The sequence below is a fragment of the Emys orbicularis genome, chromosome 16, assembly GCF_028017835.1.
Source record: "Emys orbicularis isolate rEmyOrb1 chromosome 16, rEmyOrb1.hap1, whole genome shotgun sequence".
NCBI lineage: Eukaryota > Metazoa > Chordata > Testudines > Emydidae > Emys > Emys orbicularis.
In genome coordinates this window covers 30706433-30722250 of record NC_088698.1, presented here as the reverse complement: position 1 = coordinate 30722250, position 15818 = coordinate 30706433, and the positions used below count along the sequence as shown (strand labels likewise).

Sequence of the window (15818 nt, the reverse complement as noted above, 5' to 3'; positions counted from 1 at the left end):
TCTATTCCCTAAACTAACAAACAGATTCAAATATTGGTGTAAGGTAAACTTGCAAACCCCAGGATAAGCCCTCTTTACATCAGAATCTCTTACCATTTGATTGTTTTTAATATAACAAATTAAAATTAAATGCATGAAGAATTCCTGGATTCAGACTTTCATGGTATATTTTAATCTGCAGTGATTACTTGAAGCCAAGTTATACTCCAGAAAAGGCACTGCCACTCAAAATACAGTAGAATATAAATATTTATCCCATATTTTGTAAAAGCCAGCTTTTCCCAAAAGATATGGTATTACTGGCTAGCTAAATGAATAAATGATTAGTACTCCATACTGTCATGCAAGAGACCTCAGGAAGCTTGGGTATAGACCATTAAGGGATGGAAGGCTCATGAATGATAGTCAGAACTTGCTAGTAGAAAGAAATAAGGAGAAAGAAAGATGGTCTGCCTAAGCCACAGGGATAGGACTCAGGAGATCTGGCTTCCATCCTCAGTTCTGCCACTGACTTCCTGTGTAACCATGGTCAAATCACACAACCTTTCTGTGCCTTAATTTTTCTTTTTAAAAAGGGAAATAATAATTCTCTCATCAAGGTGTGGCAAGGATTAATTCATTCTTGTTTGAGAGACACAGATACTATGGCAAAGAGCACTTTACTAATGGCTATAAATAAAAAATAAAATAATCAGGAATTGCAGTTTGAGGAAATAATGAAGAACAGCTGCTACAGGCTGTGGGGGGCAAGCAATTCTGAGCACATTTCACAACTGGAGCCACTGTTAGAAGAGGAATAGTGTTAAAGAAAAACTAAGTTAGTTAAACAGATTTGGGGGTGCACATGTGTATTTTCAAAACAATTTTAGGGAGATCTGACACTTCCAGTATCTACATTCAGTGATTGTATCTATTGTAGCAATAAAGGCTACATTTTAGTAATTTTCACTGTGGAAGTACATGATGATAAATAGAGTAAGTCTTTCTGCCCTATGAAAGCAATGAAAAAAATTAGTTCTAAAATTTTCAGTTAACCCTTTAAAAAAAGTTTTAGTTCAATGAGCTAAAAGAATTTATACGGTGGAACTTATTTATAAATCTTTTAAACTTTCTGATTTCTTGAGTTTTCTAATTGACAAAGCAAATTTATTCAGTCCTACTTTAGGTCAACTTGTGAAGAGAGTAGCTTCCCATTAACCAAGAGAGTTATAAAAAAGTAAAGTTTGGATTTTTTGTTCATTGTTCAATTACTCTTCTTCAAAATTAACTCATTAGACTCTTATATCAAATTGGCGTTTTTCTTTAAAGTAGTACTGTGCTGTAACCAGGTCCGAATAAGAGAAGAAGAAAAAAGATCCATGCCCAAACATCAAGGGACTCAGGAAAAATATGCCTAAAATAACAATATTAAATCTTCATATACACAACGATTTTATAGTTTTAAGCAGAAAAGTTATATTTTGCACAACTTAAGTATTATGCTTAGAAACTAAGTTATTGTATATATTCATCAATTTTTAAAAGTGGCCAGCATAAGACACTCCAGATTCTTTATGTAGCACTATGTTGTCATAGACCATTAGAATTAAATGTTACAGGAGGAGTTGGTAGAAAATGCAAAGCATGTTTAATATAATGAGATATTATAAAAGCTTGAATTAATATAGGATACTTCAGAAGTTTCATAAGAAGTTAATAGGTGTAAGGCTATTGTCATGGTCTATAGTTTTGCACGCATATATATTAACCAAACATGTACATGATTTCTGTACATTACCAGGGTGGCCTAAAGAAGGAATTACCAAAATAAGCCTATTAAGATTATGCTATTCTGAATACTCACAATGGCAGTTTCTAACTCGTTGCTTTCTATAGCCATATGTGACACAGCATAGTGCAAAAGAAATTATAAATACAATTCTGTTTGGAAGACCAAGTCTGTTAGTGCCACTTTCTTACCTTTTGATTTTCTTGTGTTTCACTAGTAACATCACTATTCAATTCAGTAGGTTTCTCAGGTTTAATTTCATTGATTGATGCTGGGCTTGAAAACCTGTTGCAAAAATTTGTTATTTCTTTTAAGTATGGATGACATTAAACAACTTTAGTTAGTTGCCCAATATGCATCTTTTTCAAATGCACAATATTTGACATATTTCTTTTCAGATAATTTTAAAATGCTCCAATTAATTTCTTATACATGCTATTGGAGAAATCACATCATTTCACAGCACAAATCTTATCTTGATTCAATGGTTTATGTATGCCTGAACTATTGGCAAACAGCCCAAACCTTCTCTACAGTTAACAAGCTAGATATAGTTTATTTTCTATCTTGGGAAAAAAGGATCGAGAATTTAGGACATAATTTAGTTAGCAGACTACTGAAAAATGGGTTGAAGTTCCCACTGTCTCTTGCATAAACTTTACTGTTACGTTAAATTCTATTTGGTTCAGGCTCTTATCCCACACTCATCATTGCAGTATTTGAGGACCAAATTCTTCTGAAAAATTATACAATCTCCAATGTTCACATTTTCATAGTGAATAGCCTCTGGGAAGATTTCCTCTATTACCCTAGTTTATGCTGCACTGATTACATCAAGTATTTGTGCCTAATATTGCCCTTTTCTCAGACTACTTGAAACACTTTTTTTTGTCTTGTACAGAATCTGGACCATTCGATTGGTATTGCTTTGTGATTTTGGCCTTGGGTTCAGGTGTGTTGACTTCGCCACACCCATCCCCAACCCTAGTGCACTTCCCCACATAAAAACAAATCAATAATCATCATCAAAAATCCAACTTTATGCTGGAAAGCGAATTTCACATTGGAATATGTACTTCAGATTTATTTTTGTTAAACTGTACCACTTGAAAATTTGAGCATATAAAACCAGTAAGATATTCTCTCTCAATAATATTACAAGCACTCTATTTAGGAGAGCAAAGCAAGATCTATAGGGTTTTAACTTCCACTTCTTAGTGGACTGCCTGACATGATGTAAAGAGGCATGGACCAAAGAAGTAGGCTTCATCAGTAAGAAGAAAGGCACCCGGATTCATCAAAATAAAGTCTGTGCCAAACTGGGATTGCTATGTACTTCTAAAACTCAAAAGCCCTGTTTCCTTTACGATTATTATTATTATTTTTATTATTTCAAATAGTATTCTATACCACAGATCTCTGCAGTGTCTGCCTGCTCTAAACAGGCAAAACATCAGTTGGAAGGCACTTAAGCCCTGCCCTGCAAGTAACAGCTCTCATCTGCTTCCTCCAGAAAAAGATGCAGAATCATGGATCTGTGGACCTTGATATGAAGGTGAAATAAAATTCCAATCTGGCGCAAAACCTGACAGTATATAGTGTCACTGAGGCGACACTGATAAAGGTCTACCCTAATTTGTGCCAAATGCAAAAAATTATTTAGAAGTATTTTGAAAATAAAATAAAGCAAATAGTAAGACTAACACAATGGAAGTGAAAAGAGCACATTAAACAAATGAAAACTCGGGTTATATTTTGAATCTTTGGAAATACATGACAGTGTGAACTATATTATTCATACCTGGATTTCAAAACATGTAAATAAAACTCAAGCAGTGGTGAGAGACTGCTAAGGTAGCATGCAAGAATTAATATTACTGACAGTGTATTTTTGCAGCCACTGTCAAGATAAATTATGAGCAACGGATTAAGCAGAATTCTAAGAAAAATTATGTTTGAAAATTACAAGCGAGGAACTGTGATATCTGACTTTTTTTATTTGTACTAATTGAAAACTTGAAAACGTCTCTTCTGTAACCTACTTCTTTGTTAAGTCTGCAGAAAGTGGTCGCGACTTAAGTGATCTGCGTAGATTTCCAGGCTTAACATCTGTATTTTCTGTTGTCAGTTCTCTGATTCTCTGTTGGATGTTCACATTTCTGTTTTCCCTCTCAGTGGCTGCCGGGAGAGGCTCGGTATCCATTGGAGTAGTGCTGCTTTCTGAGCCAGCAAACAAACGGATGTGTTTTTTAACGCTCCCCCTCAAGGTCTTGTTTTCTTTTTTTGAGGAATCTGCAGAATTTTCACTGGCTAAAACTCTGGAAGTTTCCTTTTGATCCAATATTTCCACCTCTTCAATTGTTTTGCTTTTGTTATTAGCCATCTCCTTGTTTTTTTCTGATCCATGTAAGTTAGTTACAATGTCCATTTTTTTCTCATTTTGTTCATCTTTAGATTTCTGTTTAGTTTCCCAAGGATATTTTTTATCTTTTGAAGAGATCTGTATCAAGTCTTTTGTATAATTTGGGCTGGATGAGTCTAAATCTTTTGGAAAGACTTTCTGGTTTTGCTCACTAGATTTGTTTTTAACATCAAGAAAGTCAATGTCCTGATTGTTACATTTCAGATTTGATTTAGAGGGATCACCTTTATTCAATTCTATTTCTTCAGCTTTAGACCTCATTTCAGACTGTTCTTGACAGCCTATATCAGTGAAGTGAATTACTGGTACATTCTCCTTAATCTCATCAGATGGACAAGTTTTCTTGCACAGAGAAAAGTCTTTATTTTCAAATTTGGCAGTTAGATCCATGGACAAAGGCCTTGGTTTTCTAACCCATGATTTCTCTGTAGGAGATTTTTCTTCGGAGACTTCCAAATTGCTATGCTTTTGATCTTTTAACGATTCCAGAAAAACAGCAGATAGTGGTCTATGTTTTAGCTTTCGTTGCACTTCAGTTAATAAGCCAACTTCGCTGTTGGCATATTTTGCAACATCGTTGGTTCTCTCACCTATAGGATCTTCACGTGTGTCTTTTTTTTCATCAGACTGGTGAGGATTCCAGGAGACTGGTCTGGGGTCTGATGAAAAAGATATTTGCCTATGCAGACCTCCTTCAGGTTTTCTGGAAGTCACTGATGGCGGAGATATCATCTCAGGCTTTGCATTACCTTGCCACTCTTTTGTCTGTATAGTGCCAAGCGTTCTGTGCTCATCAACAGATATTTTACCTTGTGTTAAATTTACCTTGGATTTCTCAGTGCTAGCTGTTTCAAAAAGAATCACAGTATTTCTACTGGGACTGGAATAAAAGGCCACATTTGTGACTAATTCATTGTTGCCTTTACTTTCATTTTCAATTAGTTTTTGATCTACTAATAGAGGGACATCTCCACTTAACACCTTAGCAGATGTCATTTCTTCAGTAGGCTGTCCATAAACAGAGAACTTGGGGACAAAATTACTTGGTTTGAGAGCAGTAACGGGAGGTTTCACATTCGCAAAAGTATCTGAAGGTTTCTCCTTAGAAAATGGCTTTGGAGAAAGCCTTGGCCTTGATCCAGGAGTAGGCATAGTTGCTGGTCTCCAAGTGCTCCCAAATTTGTTTTTTTCTTCAAGAATTATTGGTGCCGAAGGATTAGAAGGTTGACCAGCTTTATTACTTGCATCCAAAAGAGGGTTGATGTATGTGCGTTGTGTTTTATCCTCACTTGTAATTTCATTTAAGTCAGGTATTGTTGTTAAGGTTGCTAGAGCAGAGTTGATCTCTACTCTTGTTGCCATAGCTATAGTTAAACATCCAAAAGAACTGGAAAAATCCAATCAGGAAGAACAAGCTATAAAAAAAGCAAACGTAAGTGTTAATATATGTAGTCAGCATGGACAGCAAAGTAGAAATTCACTCAAATTCTAGTTTAGAATTATAAATAGAATAATAATTTTAAATAGAATTTTAAATTTTAAATATTAAATACGTTAGAATTTTAAATTTTAATTTCTAAATATTTGGGCACTTCAGCTATCTAGTTTACAGTATGCATCATACAATCAAATGAACTGCTTCCAGACAGTAGGGAGAATGTAATGTAATTGATATCCTAAAAATCAGAGAACATAGTGCTAATCCTAATTGGGCAGCCAGACAGCACTACAGATTCCAGTAAATTAAGTAAATTTCTTCAAGTGTTGAAATATTAAATTAACATCAGGAAACGTGATTGAAAAGGAACTGCATTCCAATATCACAGCCTCAGCCCTTATTTTCTTAAGTCTTCTGATGGGTTAGAATGGAAATGAATATTTAACATAAAGAAAAGATAGCGAGCACAAGAGTGAACAGATTCTTAAAATTTTATTTGGCTGTTACTAGTTAAGAGAACTGACAAAATATATGAAGTAAATGTTTTCTACATCAAAGCCCGCAAGTTTTGATAGCACTTACCCTAGTTTGCATTGTCTGCTTATAGATATGTAACTGAAGAAGCATGTAAACTGAAACACTTTTCATTCTGAAGAGTAGTTTCCTTAGATCTCATGAAGTACATGGACATATAATCACTTCAGTGATCTGTACTACACCTGACCTGTGAATAAACAGAGGGCATTCAGAATCTAGGGTGGCAGAGCATATACTGTGCAAGTATATATACTGTACATTCAGGGCAGGTCTACACTACACAGTTAGGTTCATGTAAGGAAGCTTACGTCAACCTAATTATGTCAGTGTCTACACTACAGCCTTCCTCCAGTTGATGTACGGCCTGGTCTACACTGGGGAGGAGGGGGGAATCGATCTAAGTTACGCAACTTCAGCTACATTATTCACGTAGCTGAAGTCTACGTACTTAGATCTACTTACCGCGGTGTCTTCACTGCGGTAAGTCGACGGCTGACGCTCTCTCGTCAACTCCACCTGCGCCTCCTGCCCTGGTGGAGTACCAGAGTCGACAGGAGACCACTCGGCAGTTGATTTATCGCGTCTAGACTAGACGCGATAATGGACCCCCGCTGGATCAATCGCTGCCCTTCGATCCAGCGGGTAATGTAGACAAGCCCTAAGTGCCCTCCTATATCAACATAATATCTCCACCTCCACGAGAGGCATAAGGCTTATGTCCGTGTAGTTAGGGCAACGCAGTGTCTGCGTAGACACGGTGTTACTTACATCCTGTCTTGTCAATTTCACGGCAGGCTCCTGCCCTGAAATTGACAAGGAAGTTGGGAATCCAAGCCCAGCTGCACCCCACTCTCCTGGAGAGCTGAGCAGCTGGACCCTCCTCCCGGCTGGGAGCTGGGGCAAGAAACCCGGGCAGCAGGACCCCGCTCCCAGCTGGAAGCCAGGGTGAGAAGCCCTGGTGGTCCCTCCACCCCACCTCCACCGCACGGTCTCCGCTGGGAACCAGGCAGCCTTGTCAATTTCACAGCTCCCTAAGCAGTTAAATTGACAAGGCTGCCCGGCTCCCGGTGGGAATGTCCCTGGCAGCGTGATCTCTCACACACAGTGTATGGAGGATGCCATTTTGAGAGAAAAGTGGCATCCCCCATCCGGCAAAAGTGCCAAAATGCCATCTGGTGTGTTCTGGCCCTGGCTCAAGGGTCAGACCCTGTATAACCCATGGAGGAACCACAGACTGGGAACCACTGGCTTGAGTATTATTTCCAAGTTACCTCCTAACAAGGCAACTCTACAGCTACTAAAGCGGACACGTATAGCCATCAGCAGTAAATGGGAATATTTTTAGTAGCAACATGCAACCTATACATTTTCTATTTATATTAAAGACATTTTAAGCTAAAGTAAACTGTATATTTAAACATACTTAGCAGATCAAAGCCTGCAGGTTCATATTTAGTCACTGCAAAATAATTTGTTCCCCTTAAGGCCATCAAATTCTGCCTCTTCAGAAGGTGTCTGTAAAGTGACTCTATTGCCAGCTGCAAAAAGTGGCATCAGTGAAGTCGTCTCTATGTCTCTCTTCCATCAACAGTCAGACAGTATCTATAGCAAAGGTGTCAGTCACCAACACATTTTGTATATTTTTGTGACCCACGTGGTATTTTTAGATTCTGCAGAATGCAATGCTTTTTTTGGCAAAGCAACCCTTGAAAATGTTGTGTAAGCAAAATGAGTAACAAAAGGAGTGTAACTAAAACAACATTGCCTTCCTGAGGCCTGGTCTACACTACGAGTTTAGGTCGACTTTAGCAGCGTTAAATCGAATTAAGCCTGGACACGTCCACACGACGAAGCCCTTTCTTTCGACTTAAAGGGCCCTTTAAACCGGTTTCTTTACTCCACCTCCGACAAGGGGATTAGCGCTAAAATCGGCCTTTGCGGGTCGGATTTGGGGTAGTGTGGACGGAATTCGACGTTATTGGCCTCCGGGAGCTATCCCACAGTGCTTCATTGTGACCGTTCTGGACAGCACTCTCAACTCAGATGCACTGACCAGGTAGACAGGAAAAGCCCCGCGAACTTTTGAATTTCATTTCCTGTTTGCCCAGCGTGGAGAGCACAGGTGACCACGCAGAGCTCATCAGCACAGGTAACCATGATGGAGTCCCAGGATCGCAAAAGAGCTCCAGCATGGACCGAACGGGAGGTACGGGATCTGCTCGCCATATGGGGAGACGAATCAGTGCTAGCTGAACTCCGTAGCAGTAAACAAAATGGCAAAATATTAGAAAAAGTCTCAAAGGCCATGAAGGACAGAGGCCATAACAGGGACGCACAGCAGTGCCGCGTGAAAATTAAGGAGCTAAGGCAAGCCTACCACAAAGCCAGAGAGGCAAACGGAAGGTCTGGGGCAGAGCCGCTTCTACGCGGAGCTGCATGCCATTCTAGGGGGTGCAGCCACCACTACCCCAACCGTGTGCTTTGACTCCGTCAATGGAGAAACACGCAACAAGGAAGAGGGTTCGGGGTACGCGGAAGATGATGATGATGATGAAGACAATGAAGATAGCTCACAGCAAGGAAGCGGAGAAACCAGTTTCCCCAACAGCCAGGATATGTTTATCACCCTGGACCTGGAACCAGTAACCCCCGAACTCACCCAAGGCGTGCTCCCAGACCCTGAGGGCACACAAGGGACCTCTGGTGAGTGTACCTTTGTAAATATTACACGTTTTAAAAGCAAGCGTGTTTAATGATTAATTTGCCCTGGCAATCGAGGCCAGTACAGCTACTGGAAAAGTCTGTTAACGTGTATGGGGATGGAGCGGAAATCCTCCAGGGACATTGCCAGAAAGCTCTCCTTCATGTACTCCCAAAGCCTTTGCAAAAGGTTTCTGGGGAGGGCTGCCTTATCCCGTCCGCCATGGTAGGACACTTTACCACGCCAGGCCAGTAGCACGTAGTCCGGAATCATTGCATAACAAAGCATGGCAGCGTATGGTCCCGGTGTTTGCTGGCATGCAGACAACATCCATTCCTTATCTCCCTTTGTTATCCTCAGGAGAGTCATATCATTCACGGTCACCTGGTTGAAATGGGGTGATTTTATTAAGGGGACATTCAGAGGTGCCCGTTCCTGCTCGGCTGAACAGAAATGTTCCCCGCTGTTAGCCACGCGGTGGGGGGGAGGGGTGAAGTGATCATCCCAGAGAATTGGGTGGGGGGGGGGGGAGGTAGTTGGATTTGTGCTGCATGTTAACCCGGAAACCCCAGCCCCTCCTTTTACATTGCAAACCCATTTTAAATGGCCAACCCAATGGGTCCTTGGTATGGGAAATGAGGGCGCTACTGTTTGAAACCATTCCCACATGTTATGAAGGTTAAAAAAGCCGAAAGACTGGGGCTTACCATGGCTGCCTGCAAGCCGAATTCTGTTGCCTGGCACTGCGTGAGTGATCTCTCACACCAAATCGGCAGGCCCTCAATATAAGAGGAAAAATGCGACCTTGTAATGAAAGCACATGTGCTCTGTAATGTGAACAGCAAAATTTAACGTGAAAGAGTGTACCCATTGTTCTCTAAAATGTGTCTTTTTTAACCACCTCTCCCTTCTCCTCTACCAGCTGCAAATGTTTCTCCTTCGCAGAGGCTAGCGAAGATTAGGAGAAAATGGCGGACTCGGGATGATATGTTCACGGAGCTCCAGATGTCCTCCCACGCTGAAAGAGCACAGCAGAATGCGTGGAGGCAGTCAATGTCAGAGTGCAAAAAAGCACAATATGAACGAGAGGAGAGGTGGCGGGATGAATTGCGGGCTGAACAGAGCAAGTGGCGGGCTGAAGATGATAGGTGGCGTCAGCTTGCAGACAGAAGGCAAGAGTCGATGCTCCGGCTGCTGGAGCATCAAACGGATATGCTCCAGCATATGGTTGAGCTGCAGGAAAGGCAGCAGGAGCAGAGACCGCCGCTGCAGCCCCTGTGTAACCAACAGCCCACCTCCCCAAGTCCCATTGCCTCCTCACCCAGACGCCCAAGAACACGGTGGGGGGGGCCTCCGGCCACCCAGTCACTCCACCCCAGATGATTGCCCGAGCATCGGAAGGTTGGCCTTCAATAAGTGTTAAAGTTTTAAACTGCAGTGTGTCCTTTTCCTTCCCTCCTCCCACACCCATCCCGGGCTACCTTTGCAATTATCCCTCTAGTTGTGTGATGAATTAATAAAGAATGCATGAATGAGAAGTAACAATGACTTTATTGCCTATGCAAGCGGTGCTCGAAGGGGGGAGGGGAGGGTGGTTAGTTTACAGGGAAGTAGAGTGAACCGGGGGGGGGGGGCGCAGAGGGTTCATCAAGGAGAAACAAACAAGTTTCACACCATAGCCTGGCCAGTTACAAAACTGGTTTTCAAAGCTTCTCTGATGCGCACCGCGCCCTGCTGTACTCTTTTAACCGCCCTGGTGTCTGGCTGCGCGTAATCAGGGGCCAGGCGATTTGCCTCAACCTCCCACCCCGCCATAAATGTCTCCCCCTTACTCTCACAGATATTGTGGAGCGCACAGCAAGCAGCAATAACAATGGGGATATTGGTTTCGCTGAGGTCTATCCGAGTCAGTAAGCTGCGCCAGCGCGCTTTTAAACGTCCAAATGCACATTCCACCACCATTCGGCACTTGCTCAGCCTATAGTTGAACAGGTCCTGACTACTGTCCAGGCTGCCTGTGTACGGCTTCATGAGCCATGGCATTAAAGGGTAGGCTGGGTCCCCAAGGATAACGATAGGCATTTCAACATCCCCAACGGTTATTTTCTGGTCCGGGAAGAAAGTCCCTTCCTCCAGTGCTTTTGAAACAGACCAGAGTGCCTGAAGACGCGAGCATCATGTACCTTTCCCGGCCATCCCACGTTGATGTTGGTGAAACGTCCCTTGTGATCCACCAGGGCTTGCAGCAGCATTGAAAAGTACCCCTTGCGGTTTATGTACTCGGTGGCTTGGTGCTCCGGTGCCAAGATAGGGATATGGGTTCCGTCTATCGCCCCACCACAGTTTGGGAATCCCATTGCAGCAAAGCCATCCACTATGACCTGCACGTTTCCCAGAGTCACTACACTTGATATCACCAGGTCTTTGATTGCCCTGGCAACTTGGATCACAGCAGCCCCCACAGTAGATTTGCCCACTCCAAATTGATTCCCGACTGACCGGTAGCTGTCTGGCGTTGCAAGCTTCCACAAGGCTATCGCCACTCGCTTCTCAACCGTGAGGGCTGCTCTCATCCTGGTATTCTGGCGCTTCAGGGCAGGGGAAAGCAAGTCACAAAGTTCCATGAAAGTGCCCTTACGCATGCGAAAGTTTCGCAGCCACTGGGAATCGTCCCACACCTGCAACATGATGCGGTCCCACCAGTCTGTGCTTGTTTCCCGGGCCCAGAATTGGCGTTCCACGGCATGAACCTGCCCCAGTAACACCATGATTTGCACATTGCTGGGGCCCGTACTTTGTGAGAGGTCTATGTCCATGTCAATTTCCTCATCACTCTCGTCGCCGCACTGCAATCGCCTCCTCAGCTGGTCCTGGTTTTGCTTTGGCATGTCCTGGCTCTGCATATACTCCAGGACAATGCGCGTGGTGTTCATAGTGCTCATAATTGCCGCGGTGATCTGAGCGGGCTCCATGATCCCAGTGCTATGGCGTCTGGGCTGAAAAAAGGCACGAAACTGACAGAGGGAGGGAGGGGCGACTGACGACATGGCATACAGGTACAGGGAATTAAAATCAACAAAGGTGGCTGTGCATCAGGGAGAAACACAAACAACTGTCACACAGAATGGCCCCCCCAAAGATTGAACTCAAAACCCTGGGTTTAGCAGGCCGTTGATTTCACAGAGGGAGCGGGAAGCAAATGAATACAGAACAAATCTGGTCCATCTATTTTTTACTTCTTAAGCTGGCAGCAGACGGTGCAGCATGACTGATAGCCCTCGGCATCTTCTGGGGCTTGGCAGAAGATACTGTACTACGACTGCTAGCCATCATCGTCAAGACAGTTCAATAGGACTGCCGGCAGGACTGAGTCTCCAGGAGACAAAGCATGTCTGCCCAGGTGCCTCTGATCGAACTGGAATACGACGATGACGGATACCAGTCGTAATACACCATCTACTGCCAAAAGGCAAGGGGCTGCTGCTGTGTAGCAATGCAGCCCCACGTCTGCCGGCACCCAGATAGCCGATGAAGGCTACCAGTCATACTGCACAGTCTACTGCCAAAAGGCAATTAGCTGCTGCTGTGTAGCAATGCAGTACCACGTCTGCCGGCACCCAGATGACATATGGTGACGGTGAGCTGAGCTGAGCTGAGCGGGCTCCATGCTTGCCGTGGTATGTCGTCTGCACAGGTAACCCAGGTAAAAAGGCACGAATCGATTGTCTGCCGTTGCTCTGACGGAGGGGGAGGGGCCTGATGACATGTACCCAGAACCCCCCGCGACACTGTTTTGCATGATCTGGCATTGGGATCTCAACCCAGAATTCCAACGGGCGGTGGAGACTGCGGGAACTGTGGGATAGCTACCCACAGTGCAACGCTCCGGAAGTCGACGCTAGCCTAGGTACTGGGGACGCGGTCCGCTGACCTAATGCACTTAGAACATTTTATGTGGGGACACACACAATCGACTGTATAAAACCGATTTCTATAAAACCGGCTTCTATAAATTTGACCTAATTTCGTAGTGTAGACATACCCTCAGTCTGCAGACAATTTGAAACAATGAGAGAGCTGTGAACTCTTCTACCCCCATTAACTTCATTTGAGTGTTAACTCAAAAATCCAATAACAAACACTTGAAATGACAGCATTACTCATTTCATCACGCACCAGTACCGTGGATGAAGGGGGATAAGGAGGAAGCAAAGAGGACACATGCAAAGAGACAGGGACAAGAAAAAAAGCAAGGTTGTGAAGGAAGGGAAATATAGGGCTGAAATAGCACTGGTCTTAATGGAGAAAACATTTTCTCACTGTGTAATGCTGAATATGTTAAAGTGCAGAACAGGTAATAAATAATGACAGCTTAAAGTTTAGTTAGTACATCAAGTCCATATTCTACCCTTGATCTGTAGCAATCCTTCACATTGATATCAGTGAGATTCTGAGATAATCTCCTCCTTTAAGAAGAACCTGATCTCTCTCATATAAAATGACAGCACATTCAGCCACTACTTGATAAGTTTGATACCTAGCACTTCATAAAATAACCAAGATAGCACATAGAAAGGAAAAAAAGTATAGAGAACTAGGAAATAAAATATATCCAGTTTTAAATCGTGTCCCAAAAATCCAATTAGTACCTATATCCAGCACTTCCTACTATTCCAAACATGTCTTCAGCTCTCAGCCAAATTAGTTTACTCCGTTAACTTTGGCAGTTTGTTTCCTATTCCAACCAGCTTGTGTATGAGGAAATTCTGCCTAAACTATTTATATACTATGCTAGTCCCTTCCTCAAGTTGAGTCCATGACCTCTTGCTTTCAAAATAGTAACTCTCTCAAGCAGCTTATCAGAATCAATCTGTTCCTTTCAGGATCTTACAGATCTCAGTGAAATCATCCGTGTTCTTTTTTCTAACGAACACAGTCCAAGTCTGACTAATATGTCTCCAACATGTAAATATTGAAAAAAATTATGTGAAGAGCAATAAAATTATTTAAAGTCAATCTAGTGGTAATAATTTCCCAAATAAGGGTGAACTTGAAAAAGAATATTCCAAATGTGACATTAAAAGGTCTTTTTACAGTGCTGTCTCTCAATTTGATAGTTTGATGTATACTGAATTGCATATATAATACACTGGGTATTTTATTTGGGAGTGAGGATGGTTACTGCTTCTTAAAAGGACTAGTACCTTATCCTCACCAGAACACATGGAGAGGTGGATTGGCAGGGAACACACATGCAGAACATAGTGCTCATGATTATTGTTTAGGTCTATTTCCTGGCCAACATTCTTACACTGTGATTTCGCTCCACTGATTATTTTTGTTCTCTTTATGCTGAAGAACATGATCTTTGTGTAAGCCAATAAACCTAATCTAGCCAAGTCAATTTCCAGGGCTTGACATTCTTATTACTCAGATGGGATACTTGGCTTAGTACAAAAAAAAATTAGAAAAAAATGAGAAACAGCTGCTGAAAAAGGCACGTATGCTTAGAAGCAACATGATCAACAGCTGTTTATCAGGCATGTGATTTTTTTTAATAACAATTGCTATACATGTAAACAGGAGATTCTTACTGGAGTTTATTTCTTAATTTTGAAATATCTTACTTGGTTCACCAGGCTTTATTGCCCTCCAGGAACTATACAGCTCTCCACAAGCTATCTAGCTCAGTGGTGGACAACCTGCGGCCCATCAGGGTAATCCACTGGCGGGCCACCAGAGCATTTGTTTACATTTGCATAACTGCCCGCAGCTCCCAGTGGCTGCGGTTCGCCGTTCCCGGCCAGCGGGAGTTGCGGGAAGCGGGAAACTTTTACAGAATATTTACCCTCCATTTCCACATTCAAGTTCCTGCTTCTTTTTCTGGTGACTTTTTAATCCCCTTGATACAACTATCAAGCACCAGTCCAAAGCAAACACAAAGCCAGGAAATGCAAACTGCTAACAGTGAACACACGAGAAACTGAAGTCTGAATCCTGCCAGAGTTCAGATTATAAACTGTTTTATGATGCACCAATTAAAATGCAACCAAACGATTAACCTGCAACTGTAATAAATCTAGCTCTTAGATGATTTAATATACAGTGTGTAAGATGTTTTCATATTAGTAACTTATCTTCAAAAATGCACTTTGGCATGGCTCATTAGAAATAAAAATACAATTATTCACTCAACAGCAGTTTTTGCAACCTATGTACTGGCACCCTACAAGCTCTGCCTTTGGGCCATACCAAGGCCTTGCACCACAGGAAGTATTACGAGGAACCTGCCACAAAGTGCATTCGGCATGCCATATATTATCCACTGTTCACACCCAACTCCCATTTACATTAGTGGGAACGCTGTGCACAGCTGGTGGGCAATAGGAACATAAGACTACACAAGAATTTTTCCATCATGAATGATATGGTTATTGCCAGCTGCCTACCTTATTTCTGAATAAGTAGGCCCTTAATACGATGAATACTAAGCAGTATAAGGTTTATTCTGCCTCTGCATTTCAGGGCAGATATAAGTCCTGCTCATTTTTGTAAGGATCTGAAGTGGAAAGAGTGATCAAATAACAATTCCAGGGAAAGGATGTCACTCCTATAATAGAAAATATTTCAAAATGGAAAGGGACAAAAGTAAAAAGCTTCTCAGAACTGAGTAACCATTAAAGCTAATCTGATGAAAACAAACGTAACAAATGAGCAAAGGCAAAACATGAAATAGATTTTTTTTTTCATTCTTTCTATGAAAGTTTTGCACCATTAAATACACATTAACCTTAAGCATTCGTAAAGTAGCAGTAGTTTTCTTTTTCATGCACTTTAAAGACAGGAAATGTTAAAAATACTGTCTCCAGGATCTCATTTTATTTAGGCAACTCATCCTTTTATTGCTTTCTACATCACTTCCTGCAAATTGCTGATGGGATCGGGTCAGTTT

The 15818-nt window shown here is 42.1% G+C and overlaps 1 protein-coding gene across 1 annotated transcript in view; it reads right to left on the bottom strand.

Annotated features, from left to right (window-relative positions):
* The window catches only part of KIAA1671 (KIAA1671 ortholog), a 139159-nt gene that overhangs the window by 100479 nt on the left and 22862 nt on the right, over positions 1-15818 (bottom strand). Inside the window, exons 2-3 of the mRNA XM_065417914.1 lie at positions 3811-5605; positions 1960-2053 (exon numbers count right to left, since the gene is read on the bottom strand). Of these exons, the coding sequence (XP_065273986.1) occupies positions 1960-2053; positions 3811-5552 (1836 nt within the window). The 5' untranslated portion in view covers positions 5553-5605. The remainder of the gene's footprint in view (positions 1-1959; positions 2054-3810; positions 5606-15818) is intronic.